Source organism: Schistocerca cancellata, chromosome 5 (genome assembly GCF_023864275.1).
Source record: "Schistocerca cancellata isolate TAMUIC-IGC-003103 chromosome 5, iqSchCanc2.1, whole genome shotgun sequence".
NCBI classification, from domain to species: domain Eukaryota; kingdom Metazoa; phylum Arthropoda; class Insecta; order Orthoptera; family Acrididae; genus Schistocerca; species Schistocerca cancellata.
The window spans coordinates 765774605-765800232 of NC_064630.1; the positions used below are offsets into that span (position 1 = coordinate 765774605).

Consider the following 25628-nt stretch of genomic DNA (forward strand, 5'->3'; position numbering starts at 1 on the left):
TCGCGCCGAGATGGTCGGGAGGATGTTGTCCAAGCAGTTGGTAGCGGTTTTACTGCCCGGAGCTTGTTTCCTTGGAGGGATGACCAAGCATCCCACCACAACGACACAAGCCTCTTACAGACATCCCCACGAATGTCGGATGACGGGACACAATGGGAGGCTGGCTGAGGCAGGAGGACTGCAGCCTTGGCTGCAGCATCCGCAGCCTCATTCCCAGGCACTCCCACATGTCCGGGAACCCACAGAAAGCTGACAGAACCACCGTTATCAGCGAAAGAATGGAGGGACTTCTGTATCCGTTGAATCAAGGGATGGACCGGATAGGGAGCTCCAAGACTCTGAAGAGCACTGAGTGAGTCAGAGCAGAGTACATATGATGAATGGTGGTGGCGGCGGGCGTACTGAACGGCCTGATGGAGAGCAAAAAGCTCGGCCGTAAAGCTGGAACATTGGTCGAGGAGCCGGTATTTAAATGTGGCGGCCCCGACGACAAAGGCACAGCCGACACCATCGTCAGTTTTGGAGCCATCGGTGTAAATAAAGGTGTGACCGGCAAGTCGAGCACAAAGTTCGGCAAACCGTGAGCAATACATTGCAGCCGGAGTACCATCCTTCGGGAGTGAGCTGAGGTCGAGATAAATATGAACCGGAGCCTTCTCACCCTCTCTGAAGGTGGTAGGGAGGGCAAAATCCAATTGTCGAAGCAGGCGACGGAAGCGGACTCCGGGGGGCAGCAGGGCAGACACATACAACCCGTACTGACGGTCGAGAGAATCGGCGAAGAAGGACTTGTAAGAGGGGTGGTCGGGCATAGACGACAGCCGGCAGGCATACTGACACAGCAGTACGTCGCGCCGGTAGGTCAACGGTAACTCGGCAGCTTCAGCATAAAGACTCTCGACAGGACTAGTGTAGAAGGCTCCGGTCGCAAGACGTATCCCCTGATGATGGATGGAGTTGAGCCGGCGTAAGAGGGACGGCCGAGCAGACGAGTAGACGAAGCTCCCATAATCCAGCTTCGATCGGACTATGGACCGATACAAGCGAAGCAGGACAGTGCGATCCGCTCCCCAAGATGAACCGCTAAGAACTCTGAGGACATTAAGGGAACGTGTACAACGGGCTGCCAAATAAGAGACATGTGGAGACCAACACAGTTTCCTGTCCAACGTGAGCCCTAGAAACTTAGTTGTGTCCACGAATGGGAGAACAACGGGACCGAGATGTAAGGATGGCGGAAGGAATGCTTTATATCGCCAAAAGTTGATACAAACCGTCTTTTCTTCAGAGAACCGGAAGCCATTTGCCACGCTCCATGAGTAGAGGCTGTCTAGACAACGCTGAAGGCAGCGCTCCAGGAGGCATGTTCTCTGGGCACTGCAGTAGATCGCGAAGTCATCGACAGAGAGAGAGCCTGAGACATTAGGTGGAATGCAATCCATAATTGAATTGATCGCGATGGCAAAAAGGGCTACGCTCAAGACGGAGCCCTGAGGCACTCCGTTCTCCTGGAGGAAGACGTCGGACAATACGGAGCCCACACGTACCCTAAACTTTCGATCCGTTAAAAAGGAATCAATAAAAAGGGGCAGGCGACCGCGTAGGCCCCACCTGTGCATAGTGCGGAGGATACCTCCTCTCCAACAGGTGTCATAAGCCTTCTCCAAGTCGAAGAACATGGCTACCGTTTGGTGCCTTCGCAAAAAGTTGTTCATGATGAATGTCGACAATGTCACGAGGTGGTCAACAGCGGAGCGGCGGCGACGAAAGCCGCATTGGACATTAGTAAGTAGCCGTCGAGATTCAAGAATCCAGACTAACCGAGCATTAACCATGCGCTCCATCACCTTACAGACACAGCTTGTAAGAGAAATGGGGTGGTAACTAGAAGGAAGGTGTCTATCCTTCCCGGGTTTGGGTATAGGAACAACAACGGCGTCACTCCAACGCATGGGGACTTGACCTTCGGTCCAGACGCGATTGTAGGTACGGAGAAGGAAGCTTTTGCCCGCCAGAGAAAGGTGTGCCAGCATCTGAACGTGAATGTCATCCGGCCCCGGAGCAGAGGACCGGGACAGTGCAAGCGCACGTTCGAGTTCCCGCATAGTAAAGGGGGCATTATAGGTTTCCAGATTCAGCGAGTGGAAGGAAGGTCGCCGAGCCTCTTCTGCCTCTTTCCTGGGAAGGAAGGCAGGATGGTAATGGGCAGAGCTTGAAACCTCCTCGAAAAAGCGGCCAAAGGCGTTGGAGACAGCCACCGGATCAACAAGGACCGCATTACCTGAGGTCAGGCCAGGTACCGAGGAGTGGGCCTTAATGCCCGACAGCCGGCGCAGGCTACCCCAAACGACGGAAGAGGGAGTAAAACTGTTAAAGGAGCCGGTGAAAGAGGCCCAACAAGCTTTTTTGCTGTCTTTGATGACTCTACGGCATTGCGCTCGGAGTCGTTTGTATTCAATACAATTCGCCAACGTAGGATGGCGGCAGAAGGTGCGTAAAGCACGTCGTCGAGCACGGATAGCGTCCTTACAAACCTCGTTCCACCAGGGGACGGAAACACGACGTGAAGAAGTAGTACGAGGAATGGAACGTTCGACAGCATGGATGATAACAGCCGTGAGGTATTCGACCTGACTGTCACAACTGGGAAAATCGTGGTCCGGAAAGGTCGCCAGGGATGAGTAAAGTCCCCAGTCAGCTTTCAGTTTGTTCCAGCTCGAAGGACGTGGGGATGGGGTGTGGTGCAGGAGACGAACGACACAGGGGAAGTGGTCGCTCGAATAGGTGTCAGAAAGGACATACCACTCGAACCGACGGGCAAGAGTGGTAGAACATATCGAGAGGTCCAAGTGGGAGTAGGTATGAGTGGAGTCCGAGAGGAAAGTCGGGGCGCCGGTATTGAGGCAGACAAGATTGAGATGGTTGAAGACATCTGCCAAGAGTGAGCCTCTTGGACAGGATGCAGGAGAGCCCCAAAGGGGATGATGGGCATTGAAGTCGCCAAACAATAAAAACGGCAGGGGAAGCTGAACGATCAGGTGCATCATGTCAGCCCGACTAACAGCAGACAACAGTGGAGTGTAGATGGTACAAACTGAAAAAGTAAAAGCAGAAAGAGTAATGTGGACAGCTATTGCTTGGAGTGGGGTGGTCAATGGGATGGGATGGTAATAGACGTCGTCCCGAATGAGCAACATGACCCCACCATGAGCTGGGACACCGTCCACAGGGGTGAGGTCATACCGCTCCAAGGTATAGTGGGTAAAGGCAATATGGTCAGTCGGGCGCAACTTGGTTTCCTGGAGTCCAAGGACGAGCGGACAGTGCAGGCGGAGGAGCAGTTGTAATTCCTCCCGATGAGATCGAATACCTCTTATGTTCCAATGAAACAACGCCATCGCTAGTCAAAAAGTTGGGGGAACGAGACGGGGGAAGAGCTGGTCACCTCGACGGCCGCGGAGGGCCAGGTTGCGAGGGAACAACGCTACAACCGACGGGAGGCGGATCTGGTTCCATCGACTGGTCGCCAGCTGCGGCCGCTGTCCCTGGTTGTGTAGGAGGGGCAGCATCATTTGCCGATGAAAGGCCAGCTGAGCGCCTGGCAGCAGAGCATCCCGGCGAAACTGAGGACGGCCGGGAGCGGCGACTCACGGATGGAGCGTCAGTCGAAACGCGCCGGGGTGGAGAGGGGGATAGAGACTTCTTCTTAGAGGCCTTCTTGGAAGGCCGAGGAGGCACAGGGATGGTGGGCTGGACCCGAAGAAGGTCCTCACGCGCGGGGTCCGTTTTGGAACGCCGGACCTCGGAAGCCGGGGTCCGGAACGTTTCCCCGATGGACGCCTGAGAAGAGGATCGCTTCTCAGGTGGTGTGTGGGGAGAAGGAGGAGGAAGGGTGGCCCCTGGGGCAGAGGGGGTGGGGGCCACGGGGGAGGAGGATTTGGAAGGGAGGGATTTGGGAGGCGGAGGCAGAGCCCCCTGATGGGCGGAGGAGGCGAAGGGGGGACAGGAGAGGGGTGAGGATACCGCGGAAGGAGTGGACACAACTGAGGCAAACGAAGTGGTCAATGGCACGGGATGGAGGCGGTCGTACTTCTTCCTGGCCTCAGAATAAGACAGCCGATCCAAAGTTTTGATTTCTTGTATCTTCTTCTCCTTCTGATATGCGGGGCAGTCTGAGGATCTAGGCGAGTGGACGCCAGGACAATTAACGCACCGAAGTGGTGGGGTGCATGTATGTTCCTCACGAAGAGGACGTCCACAATCGCCACAGAGGGGCTCAGCCTCACACCGTGATGACATGTGCCCAAAGCGCAAACACCTAAAACAGCGCATAGGAGGCAGAACGTAGGGTCGCACGTCACACCGGTAGCACATTACCTTTACCTTCTCCGGGAGAACGTCCCCCTCGAAGGCGAGGATAAAGGCCCCAGTGTCAATGCGACGGTCGTTGGGGCCGCGCTGGACTCGCCGGACGAAATGCACGCCTCGGCGCTCCAGGTTGGCCCTGAGCTCCTCATCAGATTGTAGCAGGAGGTCACGATGAAAAATAACCCCATGCGTCCTATTGAGTGCCAGATGTGGGACAATGGAGACTGGGATGTCCCCTAGGCGGTCGCACGCCTGGAGCGCCGCCGACTGTGTGGCGGACGTGGTCTTGATAAGAACGGACCCTGAACGCATCTTGCTGAGAGCCTCGATTTCCCCGAAGAAGTCCTCAATGTGCTGAACAAAGAACATGGGCTTGGAGGTGGCAAATGTCCCCCCATCGGTTTGAGAACAGACCAAATAGTGGGGGAAGTACTTCGCTCCATGGAGTGGCCAAGGGGGAAGGGGCAGGAGAACCAGAACTAGAAACGGTACCTTTTCTTTTGAAAGACTCGGCCGCAGAGCGACCCGATACGTGGTGACGTTTCATCTGCGAAACGTCCGCCCCGATACCACCCACTCCGACCAGGGGCTCTCCCCATGGGCGCCACCCAGCCGCAGCAAGGGCCACCTGGCAGGATGACCATTGCCGGGAGTCCTGATGCCCCAAGGAGACGGGCATCTACTCCTTGGCCGACTTGGGGAGGGTGCAGCTCAGGTATCGGCAGTACGATCCCTGTGTTGTCAGGGGGCTACAACCTAGAGGGTACATGACGACCCCACCACAACGGGCTGGCTACCGTGCTGGATTTCTGGTGCCATGGAAAGTCCATCATGATCACTGGTGCAGATGGAGACGCACTATGGGCGTAACTGGGACAACCCAAAAGGCGTTTAGGCCCAATTTGAGTAATAGTGGGTATGGTTACAACGCTGGTGCAATGCTGAGTGCCAAGGTCTTAGTGCACTTAGGACCAGTGGTACACCACGTAAGGTGTCCTTCCCCAAAAGGCTCATACTTCTGTAGAAATTTAGAAAAATGGAGGTCAAACCCCAAGGGGGACCAACACATGGAAGGCCGAAACGGTTGAAACTCCTTTTAGTCGCCTCGTACGACAGGCAGGAATACCTCGGGCCTATTCTTACCCCGGACCCGCAGGGGGCCTTCTGTTTTCCTGTTCTCTACTGGTCTCATCCAGTCATCTTCCTCATTCATGTCATCTACTCCACACAACACTAACATTTGCCACAGATAGATTGCTGGACCAAAACACTGACCAATCGTACAGTAAGCATAGGTGGACACTTTAACCACCCAACACTCAACTGGAAAAATCACAATTTAGTTAGTGGTGAATGTGATTAGCCATCCTGTGGAACATTACTAAATGATTTCTCTGTGCTCTCTGTTAAAAAGGAGGTGCTCTATACATATCTACATTTATTGTACATTAACTTTGTTTTTGAGTTTGCTGACAACTATAATTAACCTCAAAAAGTTTCAAGAAACCAACAATTTTTACCACAGGTTTTTCTGTTGCCATAATATAAATCTTTTTTTTTGTGTATTTGCTTCAGTTCTTACAGGTAATTAGCAATTATTTAGCTCAAGAGATTAAAGATGGTCTGATCAGCAGGATTAAATTAAAGTTATTTTTTGACTGCCTTATAATGCACCAGCTGAAATGCAGCCCCGCTGTGAATGATGTCCTTGAACATGAAATGAATTGTTGATATTTGTAAGAAGCTGGAAATCACCCTGACTACTTTCAAATGATTGGCAGCTGCTATGAGCTGATGTGTTGGAAGAGCTCCTGAGAGTCATGTACCTGTGGTACCTGTACTAGACTGTGAGTGGCATTCCAATGGTACAGCTAGTGATCCTGTAAGGGTGGATGGGGACCTAGGAGGTCTCAGGGTGTTGTACCAATTCCCATAACAACAAGTTTGAGGTGGTGCCTTTCACTGAAACTGAAACTAAGCCATTGGGACAGAGTTCACCTGTTTTGAGGAAACCTGTTTTGTCCATTGTCAAGAGGAGGCAAACTCAGAAGGGTAAGGGTCTATTAATTGCCAGCAGTTCAAACGTATAGCAGATGATAGTACCCCTTAAGGAAGTGACAGCAAGGGACAAGAAAGGACACCGAGTACATTCAGTGTGTATGCCAGGGGGTCTCATTCAATATGTTGAAGAGGCTATTCTGTGGGGGAACAGGGTGCAATGAGCTGCAGATTGTGGTTCACATTGATACCTGTTGTCTGGGCTCCAAGGTCATACTTGAGTCATTCAAGCAGCTGGCAGAGAAGGTTGACAAGACCAGCCATGTGCATTTTGGTTTTGAGTCAAATCACAGGACTGACTTGGATACTTCGAAGGTTCTGTGATGAGCTAGACTGCACGTTCTGGACTTGTTGAGAACTATAGGATCCCCCTAAATGGGTCATGGGTGCAGTACACATCAGAATCTGCTACTCAGGTAGCTGACTGTATATGTGCTACACGTGGCGGCCTTTTAGATTAGATGAAACTTCATTCAATCCAAATAACAATAGCTGTAGGAAAACCAGAAGAATCAATGTAAGATTGAAAGAAATGCCTCCCACAGGTGAGAGTTTTAAAATCCTAGTGATTAACAGCCAAAGCATTCACAACAAAGCACCAGAGTTTGAAGTGCTCCTGAAAATCAGTGAATCTCACACAATACTAGGTACAGAAAGCTGGATAAATTTGAAATTGCCAGCAGTGAGATATTTGGAGAAAATTTAAGTGTATATTGAAAGGATAGGCATATTGGAAATGGAAGTGGTGTGTTTGACACTGTAGGCAAGGAATACAAATCCATCAAGATAGATATTGAAATTGTGTGTGAGATTATTTGGGCAAGACTCACTATTATGTTTGGGCATAAAATGATAATTAGATCCTTCTATCGCCCACAAGTCTCATATACTAATGTAACCAAAAAATTCATAAGTTGACCAATCATACATAAGCATAGATGGACACTTTAACCACCCATAACTCAACTGGAAAAATCAGTTTAGTTAGTGGTGAATGTGATTAGCCATCCTGTGAAACATTACTAAATGATTTCTCAGAAAATGATCTGAAACAGACAGTTCAGAATTCCTCTCATGATGGAAATATATTGAATCTAATGGCAACAAACAGATTCGACTTCTTTGAGGATGTCTACATTGAAACTGGTATGAGTGACTATGACACAGTTGTGGAAACAATGATTACCAAAGTACAAAGGACAACTTAACCAAGCATATATATATATATATATATATATATATATATATATATATATATGTCTGCTTGTGTCTGTGTATATGCGGATGGATATGTGTGTGTGTGTGCGAGTGTATACCTGCCCTTTTTTCCGCCGACACCCCAGGAGCAACAGTGTCCCTAATTTGCTGGGAAGTGGCGGTGCGGTCCCCTACGGCACTGCGTAGGATCTTACGGTCTTAGCGTGCATCCGTGCGTCGCTGCGGTCCGGTCCCAGGTCGACGGGCACGTGCACCTTCCGCCGACCACTGGCGACAAAATCGAGGTACTGTGGAGACCTCACGCCCCACGTGTTGAGCAATTTGGCGGTACGTCCACCCGGCCTCCCGCATGCCCACTATACGCCCTCGCTCAAAGTCCGTCAACTGCAAATACGGTTCACGTCCACGCTGTCGCGGCATGCTACCAGTGTTAAAGACTGTGATGGAGCTCCGTATGCCACGGCAAACTGGCTGACACTGACGGCGGCAGTGCACAAATGCTGCGCAGCTAGCGCCATTCGACGGTCAACACCGCGGTTCCTGGTGTGTCCGCTGTGCCGTGCGTGTGATCATTGCTTGTACAGCCCTCTCGCAGTGTCCGGAGCAAGTATGGTGGGTCTGACACACCGGTGTCAATGTGTTCTTTTTTCCATTTCCAGGAGTGTATATATATATATATATATATATATATATATATATATATATATATATATATATATATATATATATATATAGAAACAGATTCGACTTCTTTGAGGATGTCTACATTGAAACTGGTATCAGTGACTATGACACAGTTGTGGAAACAATGATTACCAAAGTACAAAGGACAACTTAACCAAGCACAAAGATATATATATATATAGTTATAATAGAAGGAAACATTCCACGTAGGAAAAATATACCTAAAAACAAAGATGATGTGACTTACCAAATGAAAGTGCTGGCAGGTCGACAGACACACAAACGAACACAAACATACACACAAAATTCAAGCTTTCGCAACAAACTGTTGCCTCATCAGGAAAGAGGGAAGGAGAGGGAAAGACGAAAGGATGTGGGTTTTAAGGGAGAGGGTAAGGAGTCATTCCAGTCCCGGGAGCGGAAAGACTTACCTTAGGGGGAAAAAAGGACGGGTATACACTCGCACACACACACATATCCATCCACACATATACAGACACAAGCAGACATATTTAAAGACAAAGAGTTTGGGCAGAGATGTCAGTCGAGGCAGAAGTGCAGAGGAAAAGATGTTGTTGAATGACAGGTGAGGTATGAGTGGCGGCAACTTGAAATTAGCGGAGATTGAGGCCTGGTGGATAACCGGAAGAGAGGATATATTGAAGAGCAAGTTCCCATCTCCGGAGTTCGGATAGGCTGGTGTTAGTGGGAAGTATCCAGATAACCCGGACGGTGTAACACTGCGCCAAGATGTGCTGGCCGTGCACCAAGGCATGTTTAGCCACAGGGTGATCCTCATTACCAACAAACACTGTCTGCCTGTGTCCATTCATGCGAATGGACAGTTTGTTGCTGGTCATTCCCACATAGAATGCATCACAGTGTAGGCAGGTCAGTTGGTAGATCACGTGGGTGCTTTCACACATGGCTCTGCCTTTGATTGTGTACACCTTCCGGGTTACAGGACTGGAGTAGGTGGTGGTGGGAGGGTGCATGGGACAGGTTTTACACCGGGGGCGGTTACAAGGGTAGGAGCCAGAGGGAAGGGAAGGTGGTTTGGGGATTTCATTGAACCCTGCCTGGAACAGTTTCGTCCTCTGTCACAGCGGGACCCACCTCCTCTTCCTCAAAATCACCCACTCCAAACCTTCCAGGAATTTCTGACTTCCAGCCTTGCCTCTCAATCCTTCTTAAAAAACCTTAATCCTACTCCGAACATCACCACTGCTGAAGCCCAGGCTATCCGTGATCTGAAGGCTGACCGGTCCATCGTCATTCTTCCGGCGGACAAGGGTTCCACGACCGTGGTACTTGATCGTCGGGAGTATGTGGCTGCGGGACTGCGTCAGCTTTCAGACAACACCACATACAAAGTTTGCCAAGGTAATCCCATTCCTGATGTCCAGGCAGAGCTTCAAGGAATCCTCAGAACCTTAGGCCCCCTACAAAACCTTTCACCTGACTCCATCAACTTCCTGACCCCACCGACACCCCGCACCCCTACCTTCTACCTTCTTCCTAAAATTCACAAACCCAATCATCCCGGCCGCCCCATTGTAGCTGGTTACCAAGCCCCCACAGAACGTATCTCTGCTTACGTAGATCAACACCTTCAACCCATTACATGCAGTCTCCCATCCTTGATCAAAGACACCAACCACTTTCTCGAACGCCTGGAATTCTTACCCAATCCGTTACCCCCAGAAACCATCCTTGTAACCATTGATGCCACTTCCTTATACACAAATATCCCACACGTCCAGGGCCTCACTGTGATGGAGCACTTCCTTTCACGCCGATCACCTGCCACCCTACCTAAAACCTCTTTCCTCATTACCTTAGCCAGCTTCATCCTGACCCACAACTTCTTCACTTTTGAACACCAGACATACCAACAATTAAAGGGAACAGCCATGGGTACCAGGATGGCCCCCTCGTACGCCAACCTATTCATGGGTCGCTTAGAGGAAGCCTTCTTGGTTACCCAGGCCTGCCAACCCAAAGTTTGGTACAGATTTATTGATGACATCTTCATGATCTGGACTCACAGTGAAGAAGAACTCCAGAATTTCCTCTCCAACCTCAACTCCTTTGGTTCCATCAGATTCACCTGGTCCTACTCCAAATCCCATGCCACTTTCCTTGATGTTGACCTTCACCTGTCCAATGGCCAGCTTCACACGTCCGTCCACATCAAACCCACCAACAAGCAACAGTACCTCCATTACGACAGCTGCCACCCATTCCACATCAAACGATCCCTTCCCTACAGCCTAGGTCTTCGTGGCAAACGAATCTGCTCCAGTCCGGAATCCCTGAAGCATTACACCTACAACCTGACAACAGCTTTCGCATCCCGCAACTACCCTCGCGACCAGGTACAGAAGCAAATAACCAGAGCCACATCCTCATCCTGTCAAACCCAGAACCTCCCACGGAAGAACCACAAAAGTGCCCCACTTGTGACAGGATACTTTCCGGGACTGGATCAGATTCTGAATGTGGCTCTCCAGCAGGGATACGACTTCCTCAAATCCTGCCCTGAAATGAGATCCATCCTTCATGAAATCCTCCCCACTCCACCAAGAGTGTCTTTCCGCCATCCACCTAACCTTCGTAACCTCTTAGTTCATCCGTATGAAATCCCCAAACCACCTTCCCTTCCCTCTGGCTCCTACCCTTGTAACCGCCCCCGGTGTAAAACCTGTCCCATGCACCCTCCCACCACCACCTACTCCAGTCCTGTAACCCGGAAGGTGTACACAATCAAAGGCAGAGCCATGTGTGAAAGCACCCACGTGATCTACCAACTGACCTGCCTACACTGTGATGCATTCTATGTGGGAATGACCAGCAACAAACTGTCCATTCGCATGAATGGACACAGGCAGACAGTGTTTGTTGGTAATGAGGATCACCCTGTGGCTAAACATGCCTTGGTGCACGGCCAGCACATCTTGGCGCAGTGTTACACCGTCCGGGTTATCTGGATACTTCCCACTAACACCAGCCTATCCGAACTCCGGAGATGGGAACTTGCTCTTCAATATATCCTCTCTTCCGGTTATCCACCAGGCCTCAATCTCCGCTAATTTCAAGTTGCCGCCACTCATACCTCACCTGTCATTCAACAACATCTTTGCCTCTGCACTTCTGCCTCGACTGACATCTCTGCCCAAACTCTTTGTCTTTAAATATGTCTGCTTGTGTCTGTATATGTGTGTGTGTGCGAGTGTATACCCGTCCTTTTTTCCCCCTAAGGTAAGTCTTTCCGCTCCCGGGACTGGAATGGCTCCTTACCCTCTCCCTTAAAACCCACATCCTTTCGTCTTTCCCTCTCCTTCCCTCTTTCCTGATGAGGCAACAGTTTGTTGCGAAAGCTTGAATTTTGTGTGTATGTTTGTGTTCGTTTGTGTGTCTGTCGACCTGCCAGCACTTTCATTTGGTAAGTCACATCATCTTTGTTTTTAGGTATATTTTTCCTACGTGGAATGTTTCCTTCTATTATATATATATATATATATATATATATATATATATATATATATATATATATATATATATATATATATATATATATATCTTTGTGCTTGGTTAAGTTGTCCTTTGTACTTTGGTAATCATTGTTTCCACAACTGTGTCATAGTCACTGATACCAGTTTCAATGTAGACATCCTCAAAGAAGTCGAATCTGTTTCTATATATATATATATATAAATATAATAGAGGGAAACGTTCCACGTGGGAAAAATATATTTAAAAAGAAAGATGATGGGACTTACCAAACAAAAGCGCTGGCAGGTCGATAGACACACAGACAAACACAAACATACACACAAAATCTAGCTTTCGCAACCAATGGTTGCCTCGTCAGGAAAGAGGGAAGGAGAGGGAAAGACAAAAGGATTTGGGTTTTAAGGGAGAGGGTAAGGAGTCATTCCAATCCCGGGAGCGGAAAGACTTACCTTAGGGGGAAAAAAGGAGGGAAAAAGGGACAGGTATACACTCGCACACACACACACATATCCATCCTCATATATGAGGATGGATATGTGTGTGTGTGTGCGAGTGTATACCTGTCCCTTTTTCCCTCCTTTTTTCCCCCTAAGGTAAGTCTTTCCGCTCCCGGGATTGGAATGACTCCTTACCCTCTCCCTTAAAACCCAAATCCTTTTGTCTTTCCCTCTCCTTCCCTCTTTCCTGACGAGGCAACCATTGGTTGCGAAAGCTAGATTTTGTGTGTATGTTTGTGTTTGTCTGTGTGTCTATCGACCTGCCAGCGCTTTTGTTTGGTAAGTCCCATCATCTTTCTTTTTAAATATATATATATATATATATATATATATATATATATATATATATATATATATATATATATATATATATATATATATATACACACACTCCTGGAAATGGAAAAAAGAACACATTGACACCGGTGTGTCAGACCCACCATACTTGCTCCGGACACTGCGAGAGGGCTGTACAAGCAATGATCACACGCACGGCACAGCGGACACACCAGGAACCGCGGTGTTGGCCGTCGAATGGCGCTAGCTGCGCAGCATTTGTGCACCGCCGCCGTCAGTGTCAGCCAGTTTGCCGTGGCATACGGAGCTCCATCACAGTCTTTAACACTGGTAGCATGCCGCGACAGCGTGGACGTGAACCATATGTGCAGTTGACGGACTTTGAGCGAGGGCGTATAGTGGGCATGCGGGAGGCCGGGTGGACGTACCGCCGAATTGCTCAACACGTGGGGCGTGAGGTCTCCACAGTACATCGATGTTGTCGCCAGTGGTCGGCGGAAGGTGCACGTGCCCGTCGACCTGGGACCGGACCGCAGCGACGCACGGATGCACGCTAAGACCGTAGGATCCTACACAGTGCCGTAGGGGACCGCACCGCCACTTCCCAGCAAATTAGGGACACTGTTGCTCCTGGGGTGTCGGCGAGGACCATTCGCAACCGTCTCCATGAAGCTGGGCTACGGTCCAGCACACCGTTAGGCCGTCTTCCGCTCACGCCCCAACATCGTGCAACCCGCCTCCAGTGGTGTCGCGACAGGCGTGAATGGAGGGACGAATGGAGACGTGTCGTCTTCAGCGATGAGAGTCGCTTCTGCCTTGGTGCCAATGATGGTCGTATGCGTGTTTGGCGCCGTGCAGGTGAGCGCCACAATCAGGACTGCATACGACCGAGGCACATAGGGCCAACATCCGGAATCATGGTGTGGGGAGCGATCTCCTACACTGGCCGTACACCACTGGTGATCGTCGAGGGGACACTGAATAGTGCACGGTACATCCAAACCGTCATCGAACCCATCGTTCTACCATTCCTAGACCGGCAAGGGAACTTGCTGTTCCAACAGGACAATGCACGTCCGCATGTATCCCGTGCCACCCAATGTGCTCTAGAAGGTGTAAGTCAACTACCCTGGCCAGCAAGATCTCCGGATCTGTCCCCCATTGAGCATGTTTGGGACTGGATGAAGCGTCGTCTCACGCGGTCTGCACGTCCAGCACGAACGCTGGTCCAACTGAGGCGCCAGGTGGAAATGGCATGGCAAGCCGTTCCACAGGACTACATCCAGCACCTCTATGATCGTCTCCATGGGAGAATAGCAGCCTGCATTGCTGCGAAAGGTGGATATACACTGTACTAGTGCCGACATTGTGCATGCTCTGTTGCCTGTGTCTATGTGCCTGTGGTTCTGTCAGTGTGATCATGTGATGTATCTGACCCCAGGAATGTGTCAATAAAGTTTCCCCTTCCTGGGACAATGAATTCACGGTGTTCTTATTTCAATTTCCAGGAGTGTATTTTTTTTTTTTTTCAGTAAACTAGATAAACAGTCAGCTGTGTCATATCTCAATGAGGAACTTGAAACTTCCAGCACAGGGTAGGAGCATGTAGAGGTACTATGGCTGAAGTTCAGTTGAAATGCACTGGACAGATATGTATCCAGTAGAACAGTTCATGATAGGAGGGACCCCTATGGTAGACAGTCACTATAAAGAAACTTCTAAAGAAACATAATAGGTGTAATACAAAGCAGAGGGCTACAGATAGAGATATGCTGAATGACATACATTTGGCTGTCAAGAGAGCAACGCATGAAGTCTTCAGTAATTACTGTAGTAGAATGCTGTCAACGCATTTTTCCCAAAATGCAAAGAAATCCTGTTGTGTGTAAAGGCTAATAGTGACACCAAAGTTAGTGTCCAGCCACTAATGAAGGGACAGGAATTGAAATAGAGCTTAGCAAAGGAAAGGCTGAAATACTTAACTTGGTGTTCCTTTACAAAGTAAACCTCAAGATAATTGCCTCAATTTAATCCTTCTACCACTGAAAAGATGAGTGAAATAAGCATTTGTGTCAGTGGTATTGAGAAACAGCTGAAATCATCAAAACTAAAGAAAGCTGCAGGACCTGATAGTATCCCTATCAGTTTCTGTATTGAATTTGCAGCTGAGTTAGCCTCTCTTCTAACTGTAATCCATCATAGATCCCTCAAACAGAAACCTGTGCCCACATACCTCAAGATAATTGCCTCAATTTAATCCTTCTACCACTGAAAAGGTGAGTGAAGTAAGCATTTGTGTCAGTGGTATTGAGAAACAGCTGAAATCATCAAAACTAAAGAAAGCTCCAGGACCTGATAGTATCCCTATCAGTTTCTGTATTGAATTTGCAGCTGAGTTAGCCTCTCTTCTAACTGTAATCCATCATAGATCCCTCAAACAGAAACCTGTGCCCACATATTGGAAAAAAGTGCAGTTCACACCCATCTACAAGAAGGGTAGTAGAAGTGATCCACAAAACTACCATCTAGTATCCTTGATGTCAGTTTGTTGTAAACTTTTAGATCATATTCTGAGCTCAAACATAACGAGGTATCTTGAACAGAATAACCTCGTCCATGCCAACCAGCATGGATTAAAAAAACATCAGTTATATGAAATCCAATCTTGACTCCTGGAGAGCATTTGACTCAATACCATACTTATGTTTATTGACTGGACTGAGGACTTTTTGTTAGGGAGGACACAACGTGTTTATCTTGGATGCAGAGTCATCATCAGATGTAGAAGTAGCTTTGGGTGTGCCCCAGGGAAGTGTGTTGGGATCTTTGCTGTTCACATTGTATATGAATGACCTTGCAGACAATATTAAGAGTAACACCAGACTTTTGGCACATGATGGAGTTATCTACAATGACATACAGTCTGATAGGAGCTGCATAAATAATCAGTCAGATCTTTTTTAAGAGTTCAAAGTGGTGCAAAGGTTGGCAACTTGTTTTAAATGTTCAAAAATGTAAAATTGTACACTTCTAAAAAAAACCTGTAATATATGAGTCACTGTTGGAATAGGCCAACTCATACAGGTATGTAAGTGTAACACATTATAGGGATATGAAATGGAATCATCACATTGGCTCATTTGTGGGTAAAGCAGGTGGTAGAATACTGATAAAGTGCAAGCAGTCTACAAAGGAAATTGCTTACAAATGACTCATGTGACTGGTTCTAGAATATTACCCAAAAGTGTGGGGCCTGTATCAAACAGGCCTAACAAGTGTATTAAACATATACAGAGAAGGACAGCATGAATGGTCATGGGTTTGTTTGATCCATGGGAGAGTGTCACAGAGGTACTGAGGAAACTGAACTGGCGTACTGTTGAAGATAGATGTAGACTATCCCAAGGAAGTGCACTAACAGTATTTCAAGAACTGGCTTTAAATGATGGCTCTGGGAATATACTACAACACACTATATATCGCTCATGTAGGAATCGTGAGGAGAAGAATAGAATAATTACATGCACAGAGATGTTCTTCCTACACTCCATATGTGAATGGAATGGGAAGAAACCTGAATAACTGGTAGAAAGGGAGATACCCTGTACCATGTACTTCACGGTGGTATGCAGAGTACAGATTTAGCTCTAGCTGTAGAACACAATTTCTGGAGCTGAGATAATTATTCCAGCTCTTGTTTATGTGTCTGTCTACCACATATTGCTTTCAGTGTAAAGTGGTTATTGTTACTCATTCCATTCTTTGTATTTCAGCCACCACTTTCCAGTACTGGTATCATTCATTGCTTCATCTCTAACATGTAATTAGACATACTGTACAGGCATAATCACTGTGTATGATGAGGGGGGGCTTATGAATTACAGTATGTGTGTGTGTGTGGGGGGGGGGGGGGGGTTGGGTGTGGGTGTAAAAGTATTTTTGGGTACATCTGGTGATACCTCTGCAACTACCCACCACTAGACATTGGTTTTTGTATTTGATGCTATCCTTCAACCCCTCCTTCAATAAAAAAAATTGAAAAAGAAAAAATATGAAAAATATTTAACTCCAATGATACAGTGATGTACCAAGATAAAAGTGTCAACTTCCCAACAGAATTACTAAATCTGTTCAAGGCCCCTAGTATGGTCTTACAAAAAAGCTTCTAAAAACCATCATAGAAACAGAAATATTAAACAAAAAAAAAGAGGGATGTCATTTATGAATTCCACTCAAGTCAAATAACTTACCATTCAGCTATATAAGTCTCAAATTCCCAGTAAAATTAATGTGTAGTATAATGTCAATGAAGCACAAGGGCAAATATTCCATTGCTGTGGAGTGCATTTAGAAGACTCGTTTCTTCTGCCATGGACAACTTATTTGTCTTTGCACCCAAAAGCTTAACAGCAAATTTAGTTTATAAGACTGTACTTCGAATAAGTTATAGCTTATACCAATGAGATGGTCAACTGCACATTTTTCCAGTGCAGGAAACAAATGGGAAAAAAGACTTAGTAATATACCCTTTTTCAGCTAGTAATGAAATGAAAAGGTCTGTATGTAAAAAGGAAAAGGGCTGTCAATAATTGATGAACAAACTGACAGCATAAAAGTACTGTGTGTCTAGTAGGCATCTTTAGGGTCTTTATAAGTATGATACGGGATAAAGTGTACTAACTTCAGTGGTGAATGGGGGTTGGACATTTTCTGGTGAAAATCGTCACTAATTTTGGAGAAGGAAAACTAAAACAAGAAAACTGCTTGACTTTATGGTTAAAGTGAGGAAATGAGCTGTGCAGTGTGTTAAAAAGCAGCATATTTGCACTCACCTTTGTAAACAAGGCATAACATCTTAATTAGATGATATACTTCAAAATTACTTGAGGCAGCAATGGTAATAATTGTGACTGAAATGCAAACATCAGCAGACAACACCAAAACATACAGCATTGCTGTTTCCACAGAGATGGTACTCACGATCATGCTCCGTGCAAGCTGGATAGAAAAGAACAGATAAGCAACAATCAGAGAACATAGAACATACAACTAGCACTCTGTCTTTCATACAGTGAAACTCTAATTTCATATTTGAGACACTGGAGTTTATAAGCCTTTTCTCTTTTTTCCCCTGGATATTTCAAGGTCAAATAACACAAGGAAAAACAAATTATGATAAACATATTTAAAATGTGTGATATTACTGTTGAATATATTTTCTTTGTGTCCTTGAGCAATAAAGAAAAATGTTTGTCATTTGAACTGATACAAAACCAATAAAATTAATATGTGCATACTGAAACAACAAATAATAAAGTCACCAAGGAACATCAACTCAAGACAAAGACAAAGGACAAACACATACGCATTTGAACCCAACTTGGATCATAAAAGTTTTCTAATAGATCTTCACATTCACACACACAGATACACACATAGACAAAACATCAATGGCAGAACACATAGGACTGCCCTGTAAGGCTTGAGTTGACTACAGGAAGTGCTCATCTGTTGCAATGGTGACTATCACCAACATTTATATTACAGCTCCAGATGCTGCATTAAAAGGTGAAATTGTGAGAAATGGGTTCTGTCATGCTTGTATTACACTAATACTTGTAGCTAGATAAGTCTGAAGCATATTTTATTTATAAAGACAAATGTATTTCATAAAAATATATATTGCATGACCACTGAGCACAGTTGTACACATTTATTGTTATATTTCATTGTCTTTGAATGGATTAAGACATTGATGTCTTTTGTGGAAGTTTTTCCATTGAACACTATGTACTTTTAATGCTCTGCTTTGACAGTAATGTTCCAATATATTTGCTCACATGTGATATTTTAAGTTTAATTTAAGGGTCTATCATATTTTCTCTTTCATAGTGCTATTCTTCAATTGTCAAAAAATTTTGCTGTTTACCATATGGATTTTTGTTACATCTTTCCTTTTTCCCCAACAATTTGCAAGACCTTTCTTTTGTCTAAATTTACTGGAATGTGACTTTCAACTGTGTAGCCAATTAAATATAATGAATTGTTGCTTTTGTTCCCTATTTGTTGGAAATGGTTAACATTTCTCTTTGTAGTATCATTTCAGAAATATAAAGAAATTAAATAAATTCTGATGTTACATCTATTGTTACAGTGAAGAATACAAAAGTGTCTTAAAAACACCTGCCTCTTACTTCAAGAAAAGCTTTTTGTTTTGAAAATTAAAAGTGGAAAAGTAATCCAAGCATCCTGCAACTCAAGCCATACAGGAAAGTATTTTGTGTGCTAACTGTGAGCTGGAAGAGAAAGAAAATAAATGACGTCACAGGAACACAGGACACACATTGCGTTCGTTGTGACTTACATACGTCGATGGCACAGACAGACTGGAACCTTCCCTGGACACTGAACTGTAGTGGAGGCCCTGTAGGGGACAACATCAAATTCAGACCTGCATGTAACCTCATTCACGCAGAGCCAGTAATCAGATAAAGAGGGGGGAAAATATATACATATATATGTGTTTGTGTTTTGTGCATGAGAGAATTACAGATAAATAGATAAAAGGAGAGACAGAGAGAGAGAGAGAGAGAGAGAGAGAGAGAGAGAGAGAGAGAGGGAGAGAGAGAGAGAAGCACACACAGAGGCACAGAGAGAGAACAATTTATGTACATCATATACGCTCACATCAGAATGTTATGTATATTTTCAGTGATGGTAGAGAATGGTATTGTACTCCTTACAAGCAAATATTGTCCGTAATGTTACAAACAAGAGATAACAACCTGGACTATCTCTGTAATTTGACAGAAAAGAGCAGCAAATTTCATTTGAAAGTGGTGTTTTGCTTCTCTACATTTTTTATCTTATGTTTTCTTGTACATTCTAATTTAATGGTATGCATTTTATTATGGGACTGAATTTAACTTTTTATATTCATACAATATTTGCTTGAATCTCAAGTATGAGAGACAGCCTTCAGATCACATTCTTTCCTTTATAATTGTTTCAATTCTTAGCCTGCTTCTGCATCAGTGAAAGAATAGTTATTCTCAAAGATCACAGATAATAAATCAAAACTGTTATGACAGTGGATGATGTCGTATGTAGACACATTTTTACATTACATCTACTAGAAACAATGAGAATTTCACTTTACATTTCCATTTTATGTGTACAGATTGTGGCTATAACATATGAAAAAAATTATGTTATCTTTGTAATGAGACACGAAACATTTAATATGTGTTTTGCAAGATACAAATACTGCTTATTCCTTTGTAAATGTTTCAGTTTTATTGTTCATCAGATATTTTCCCTTTTCATTGTTGTCATACATAAACTTCTATGTAAGTATCCATTACCTCTGGGAATAATTTATAGCATACCAAACAGTTCTCATTTTTATGTCAATAGCAAAAGTGGTAATGAAAAGTACCTGGATATTCTCATGCCTCACAGCTTTTTTGGATTAGCTTTGTTCTTTTTCAGTTTTTGTTGAAAGTAACATATGCACACTTCCACAATTGTTTATGTACATGTTATTTGATGTAATTGTAGAGTAATCTGTAAGGGAGAGACTCTTTTCCTTTGTAACAAGCTAAATCAAATTATTATAAATAACAGTTATATATTCAAGTTCAACAATCTTGCCAGTATCAACTGTGCTTAAAGTTACAACTTAAGGATAATATAATTCACTTAATAGTATTAAATTAATCTGTTCAAAACACATTTATGAATTGAACTCTTAGCACATGTAGTCAGAAAAATACTTTTTAGAATTTTGAAATTAAATGGTAATAAATATGAGTGAAAATTATTTGTATTGTATATAAAATTGGGAATATTGATCATATACTAGGCACTGATTGAAAAGAAATGAAAAGTGCTATTGTATATTCACCCCACTTTATAGAAAGAATGTAGGTACACTTGGTTGGTGGTAAAATCTCACCTGAAAATGGCTAATAATGCATAAATAAAGAAAAGACTAAAAAATATCTCTGGTCAAAAAAATGCTTCATTGCTTCCGCATCTTTTTCTTCAGGAGAAGGCTTATGACCAAATCTCTCAGACAGCCACCTTGTAACCAGAACAATAACATAAGGAAACAACAACATAGGGAAAATGAAGAAGGAAACAAAGGTAGCTACATTTGATTTTTTAAAGTTTTCTTGAAGAATCTGAAAAGATGGAGGAGAAGATGACATAACTGTGGCAAAATTTAATTAATTAATTTTCATTTTTTGTTGGATATTTGTTCTTTAGCAAGTCCTCCATCAGTTAATTTTGGCAGTTTTGTAACTTATTCTGTCTGTGGCGGTAACTGTAGTGATACCTGAAGGTTTTTGTATTATTTGGAGACAAGTAAATGGCTACACAACATACCATATTTGGATTGTAGAATGTACATAGGTCATCCATAAGGTTTCCAGAATAAATTTTCAGTGTGTAGCCACTAGTACTAACTCTGACTTCTCATAGATACTGTGTCCTGGAAACGTTGTTGAGCAGTTGTTTCTATTGGCATGGTGGTGACTGTTGTGAGGAGTGAGGCACAATTTCTTTTTTTCCTTTTGTTGCAGCATATCTGTTCACCACTGTTGGAAAATGGACCAGCATGCAGCTATCATGTTTTCATATGAATGTGTGAAAACTGCACTGAACGTATTTAAATGATGATAGTGTTTCTTGCATTTGAATTTGCCTGAGTGGTACAAGCAAACAAAAAGTGCGCACCCATAATGTCACTGTAAGGCAAAAAGCATGGGTAAAATTTATGCTACATTTCCTTATACACAAACAAAAGTGATTCTATCAAATAGCCAGAGCCTAATTCCAATTTTATTACGTTCTTAATCAGTCATAATAAAACATGGTGCTTTCAGTCTGATCCATACACATTACACTTAACTAGTGAAATAAGAAGAGGAAAACAGATACCCAACAAAAATGAGAGGTGTGAAATGACAAACGGTCTTTGTCTTCCACAGTGTCATTTACACAGACTGACAGACTGTTACTGTTGAATTCTCCAATGACAGGTATCATCTCTTCAAAAGATTAAGATGTATGTAGAGCTCAAAATTTAGAAAAGCATGGAATGTTTAGTACAGCACAAAAATGCTTTGGTGTATGCCTCAACTACCATGGCTCTGTCTCTAATCAAAAATCAAGTGATGCACTGCTCTGTTTCTGTGTCACTTAATTTGGCACTTACAGACTACTTTCTTTTCCCAAAACTGAAGGGTCCCCTGAAAGAAACCAAATATGAGTAAATCTCTAGCTTTAAAAGGCAATGATCAATTACCTGTAAGTTTAATCTCCAACTTTAAAAGGCAATGATCAATTATCTGTAAGAAATCTAAAAAAAGACCTCTAAAATGCATTTAAAAATTTTCTCAAATGATAAGAACTGTGTCTTGACAGAGAGCGTGATAATACAGAAAGTAGAATGAATACAATTTTTTCTAAACCCTTGTTCCAATCTTGGAAATTCTCTGAAGAAAATGAGCATAATTCACATGTGTAAAAATTGCTGCACAAATAAGGAGAATGTGTGACCTGCAAATGAGTTTTCTGGAGGGTTGTAGCAATGAGGATAGAAAGTGGAAGAGATAAATGACAATCAGATATTTGAATATCTGATACTTGACCTTCATATGCACAGAAAGATTGGAATATAACTTACAGAGGATTGAATCATATCTGTGCACAGATTGCCATATTAGAGAATTATTGTTGTAGAACCTGAGCTAGCTGAATTTTAGGTGAGCACTATTTAAGATCTACCAGTAAAAGACAACAAAATTAAAGTTTTAGAAATAGAAGTATTTTCTAGAACATACCAGAAACAAGTATTGTAATCATTATGTAACTTGAAATGATACATTGGTAATGTGATGTAGGATACTGCTATCAATGAAAATTTGTCTTATAATTTGATCCTTTGTGTAATATGGATGAAATTGCATGTCAATGCAAAGCAACATTCTAGAAAACAGTATAAAAATTCTAATGAAGCACAGTGATATGTCACCACAGCTATCACTGATAACTGTCACAATATAGCATGGAGTGACACATATTACGATTTTTATGAATAATATTTAGTCACTGGACTGTGTATACTACAGCAATAAAATTAGAACATGATTCCTGTGTGCACATAAGAGAGCCAAAATTTAAGTTCTCAGAGAAACAATAAAAGAAAGCTGTTTTGATACATACTGAAACTGGAAACAAGATTTCCATTCTGATTTTGATGCTTAAGGGGGAAAAAAATAGATAAAAAATAAAATAAAAAAGAAAGCATTTTCGCAAGATTCAACAGTTTTGTGAGGCGCTTAAGATGATTGTACACACAATTGTTATTTCATCTGCATCCATACTCTGCAAACCACTGTGAAGTAAATGGCAGAGGGTAAATCCCATTATATCAGTTCTTAGGGTTTTTTTTCTCACTCCATTCACCTATGGAGCATGGGGAGAATGATTGCTTAAACATCTCAGTGTGTCTTGTAATTAATCTCGTCTTCACAGTCCCTGTGGTAAGAATACATAGGGGGCTGTACTATATGGCTAGATTCATTCCTTAAAGTTTGTTCTACAAACTTTCTATGCAGGTTTTTGTGGGACAGTTAGTGTCTTTCTTAAGCATCTGCCAATTCAGTTCTTTCAATATCTTCATGACACTCTTCCATTAGTTGAACGAACCTGTGACCATTTGTGCTGTCCTTCTTTGTTTCTGTTTAATATCCTTTGTTAGTCCTACTTGTTATGGATCCCACACATTTGGGCAATATTTGTGGACAAGCTGCATTAATATTTGGTATGCAGTCTCTTTTGTAGACTGATTGCATTTTCCTAGTGTTCTACCTATGAATTACAGTTGCCACCTGCGTTACCTACAAAAAAAGTTTTCAATCCAGTTGCAAATGTCACTTGATACCGCATATGATAATAAACATAACTGTGGTACAGAGTCAAATAGTTTTTGGAAATAGTGGACTACTGCATCTGTCTAGCTGCCTTGATATAAAGCTTTCAGTATGTCATATGAGAGAAGTGCAAGTTCATTTTCACATGATCCTTGTTTTTTGGAATCCATGCTGGTTGGCATGGAGGAGGTCATTCTTTTCAGGATACTTCATTACATTTGATCTCAGAATATGTCAGATTATACAACAAATTGCTGTCAAGGATATGGGACAGTAGTTTTGTGGACAGGTGTCACCTGTGCTGTCTTCTGATTACTGGGCATCATTTTTTGTTTGAGAGATCTATGGTATATTATAGTTAACCTAAGAGCTTTGTTCACTTGTAACAGTTTCAGCTGTTTCTCAACGCCACTGACTTTAATATTTATTTCAGTAATTTTTTTTTGGGGGGTATCAGGATTAAATTTGGGCAATACTTTTGGGTTTTCCTTTGTAAAGGAATGTTTGAAAATGGAATTAAGCATTTCTGCTTTTGCTTTGTTACTCTAATTTAATTTCTTGTCTTGTCCATGAATGATTGGTCTCTAATTGCCACAAACAGCTGTCATATGTGGCCAGAATTTCTTTGGGTTTTGTAAAAAGCTTTTGACAATATTGTGCTACAGTAGTCATTGAAAGCTTCACCTATTGCTATCTTGACAACCAAACACATTTCATGTAACATCTCTCTACCTGTAGCTATCTTTGCTTTGTTTGACATTTATTATGCAGCAGTCTGTGTTCCTTCAGGAGTTTATTTACAGTGACTGAATACCATGCAGGGTTCCACCAGTCATGAAGTATTCTATAGGGTATGTATCTATCCAGTGAATGGGCAACTATTCTTGTAAATTTGAGCCATAGTTTCCCTGAATGCTCCTGTCCCAATCTAAAAGTTTCAAGTTCTACATTGAGATACAACACTTCTGCTCCTTTGCTTAACTTTTTGATCATGTAAATCTTTCTACTTGTTTTAGCTGCTCTTTGTATTTTGGTTATCTTTGTTGCTATAACTGCCTCTTTGTCACTGACACCAGCTTTGGTACAGAGGTCTATTTGTTGCCATTAGATTGTATATTTCCATCATGAGTGGGATTCTAAAGCATGTGTTCTAGGTAGTTTTCAGTGAAGGCATTCAGTACTGACCACTAAAAAATGTTGGATGCTTAAACCCACCTCTGGTAATAACATTATGATTGGGAAACTTACTTTCTAGTAAACTGAGATTGTCTCTAAAGTTTTCATTTACATCAGGAGGTGAGTCTTTTGGCTGACAGAAAGATCCAATTATAACTTTATGCTCATACATAATACTGAGTCATACCCAGATGATCTCGTGTGCAGCTTTAGTTTCTATCTCAGTAGAGTTACGTTTCTTGTCTACTGCAACAAATACACCACCTCCATTTTGCATTTGCCTATTGTTTCAATATGCACTTGAATTTTCCCCAAAAATCCCACTGCTTTCAGCTTCAGGTTTTAACCAACTTTCTGTACCTGATGTTATGAGGGCTTCACTGACTTTTAGGAGTGTTTAAAATTTTGATACCTTGTTGCAAATGGTTCAGAAGTTATCATACTGAGTTATCAGAATGTCTTTCCATTCCCATTCCCTTCACATATGGGACACGAGGAGAATGATTGCTTAAACACATCAGTGCCCATTGTCATTTGTCTAACCTTGTATTCAGGAGTCCTATGAGAGTGATGTGTGGAGGGATATAGTACACTGAAGAGCCAAAGAAACTGGTGCACTTGCCTAATGTTGTGTATGGCTCCTGTGAGCATGCAGAAATGATGCAAAATGATGTAGCATGGACTCGACTAATGTCTGAAGTAGTGCTGGATGGAATTGACACCATGAATTCTGTAGGGCTGTACATAAATCTGTAAGAGTACAACAGGGTGGAGATTTCTTCTGAACAGGACGTTGTAAGGCATGCCAGATATGCTCAATAATGTTCATGTCTGAGGAGTTTGGCAGTGGGTGGAACTGTCTAAATGCAGA

At 43.5% G+C, this 25628-nt stretch overlaps 1 protein-coding gene across 1 annotated transcript in view; it reads right to left on the reverse strand.

Annotated features, from left to right (window-relative positions):
• Positions 1 to 16641: 16641 nt before the first annotated feature.
• The window catches only part of LOC126188795 (SCY1-like protein 2), a 624676-nt gene continuing 615689 nt past the window's right edge, over positions 16642 to 25628 (reverse strand). Inside the window, exons 13-15 of the mRNA XM_049930409.1 lie at positions 19003 to 19062; positions 17471 to 17636; positions 16642 to 16658 (exon numbers count right to left, since the gene is read on the reverse strand). Coding sequence (XP_049786366.1) covers positions 16642 to 16658; positions 17471 to 17636; positions 19003 to 19062 — 243 coding nt within the window. The remainder of the gene's footprint in view (positions 16659 to 17470; positions 17637 to 19002; positions 19063 to 25628) is intronic.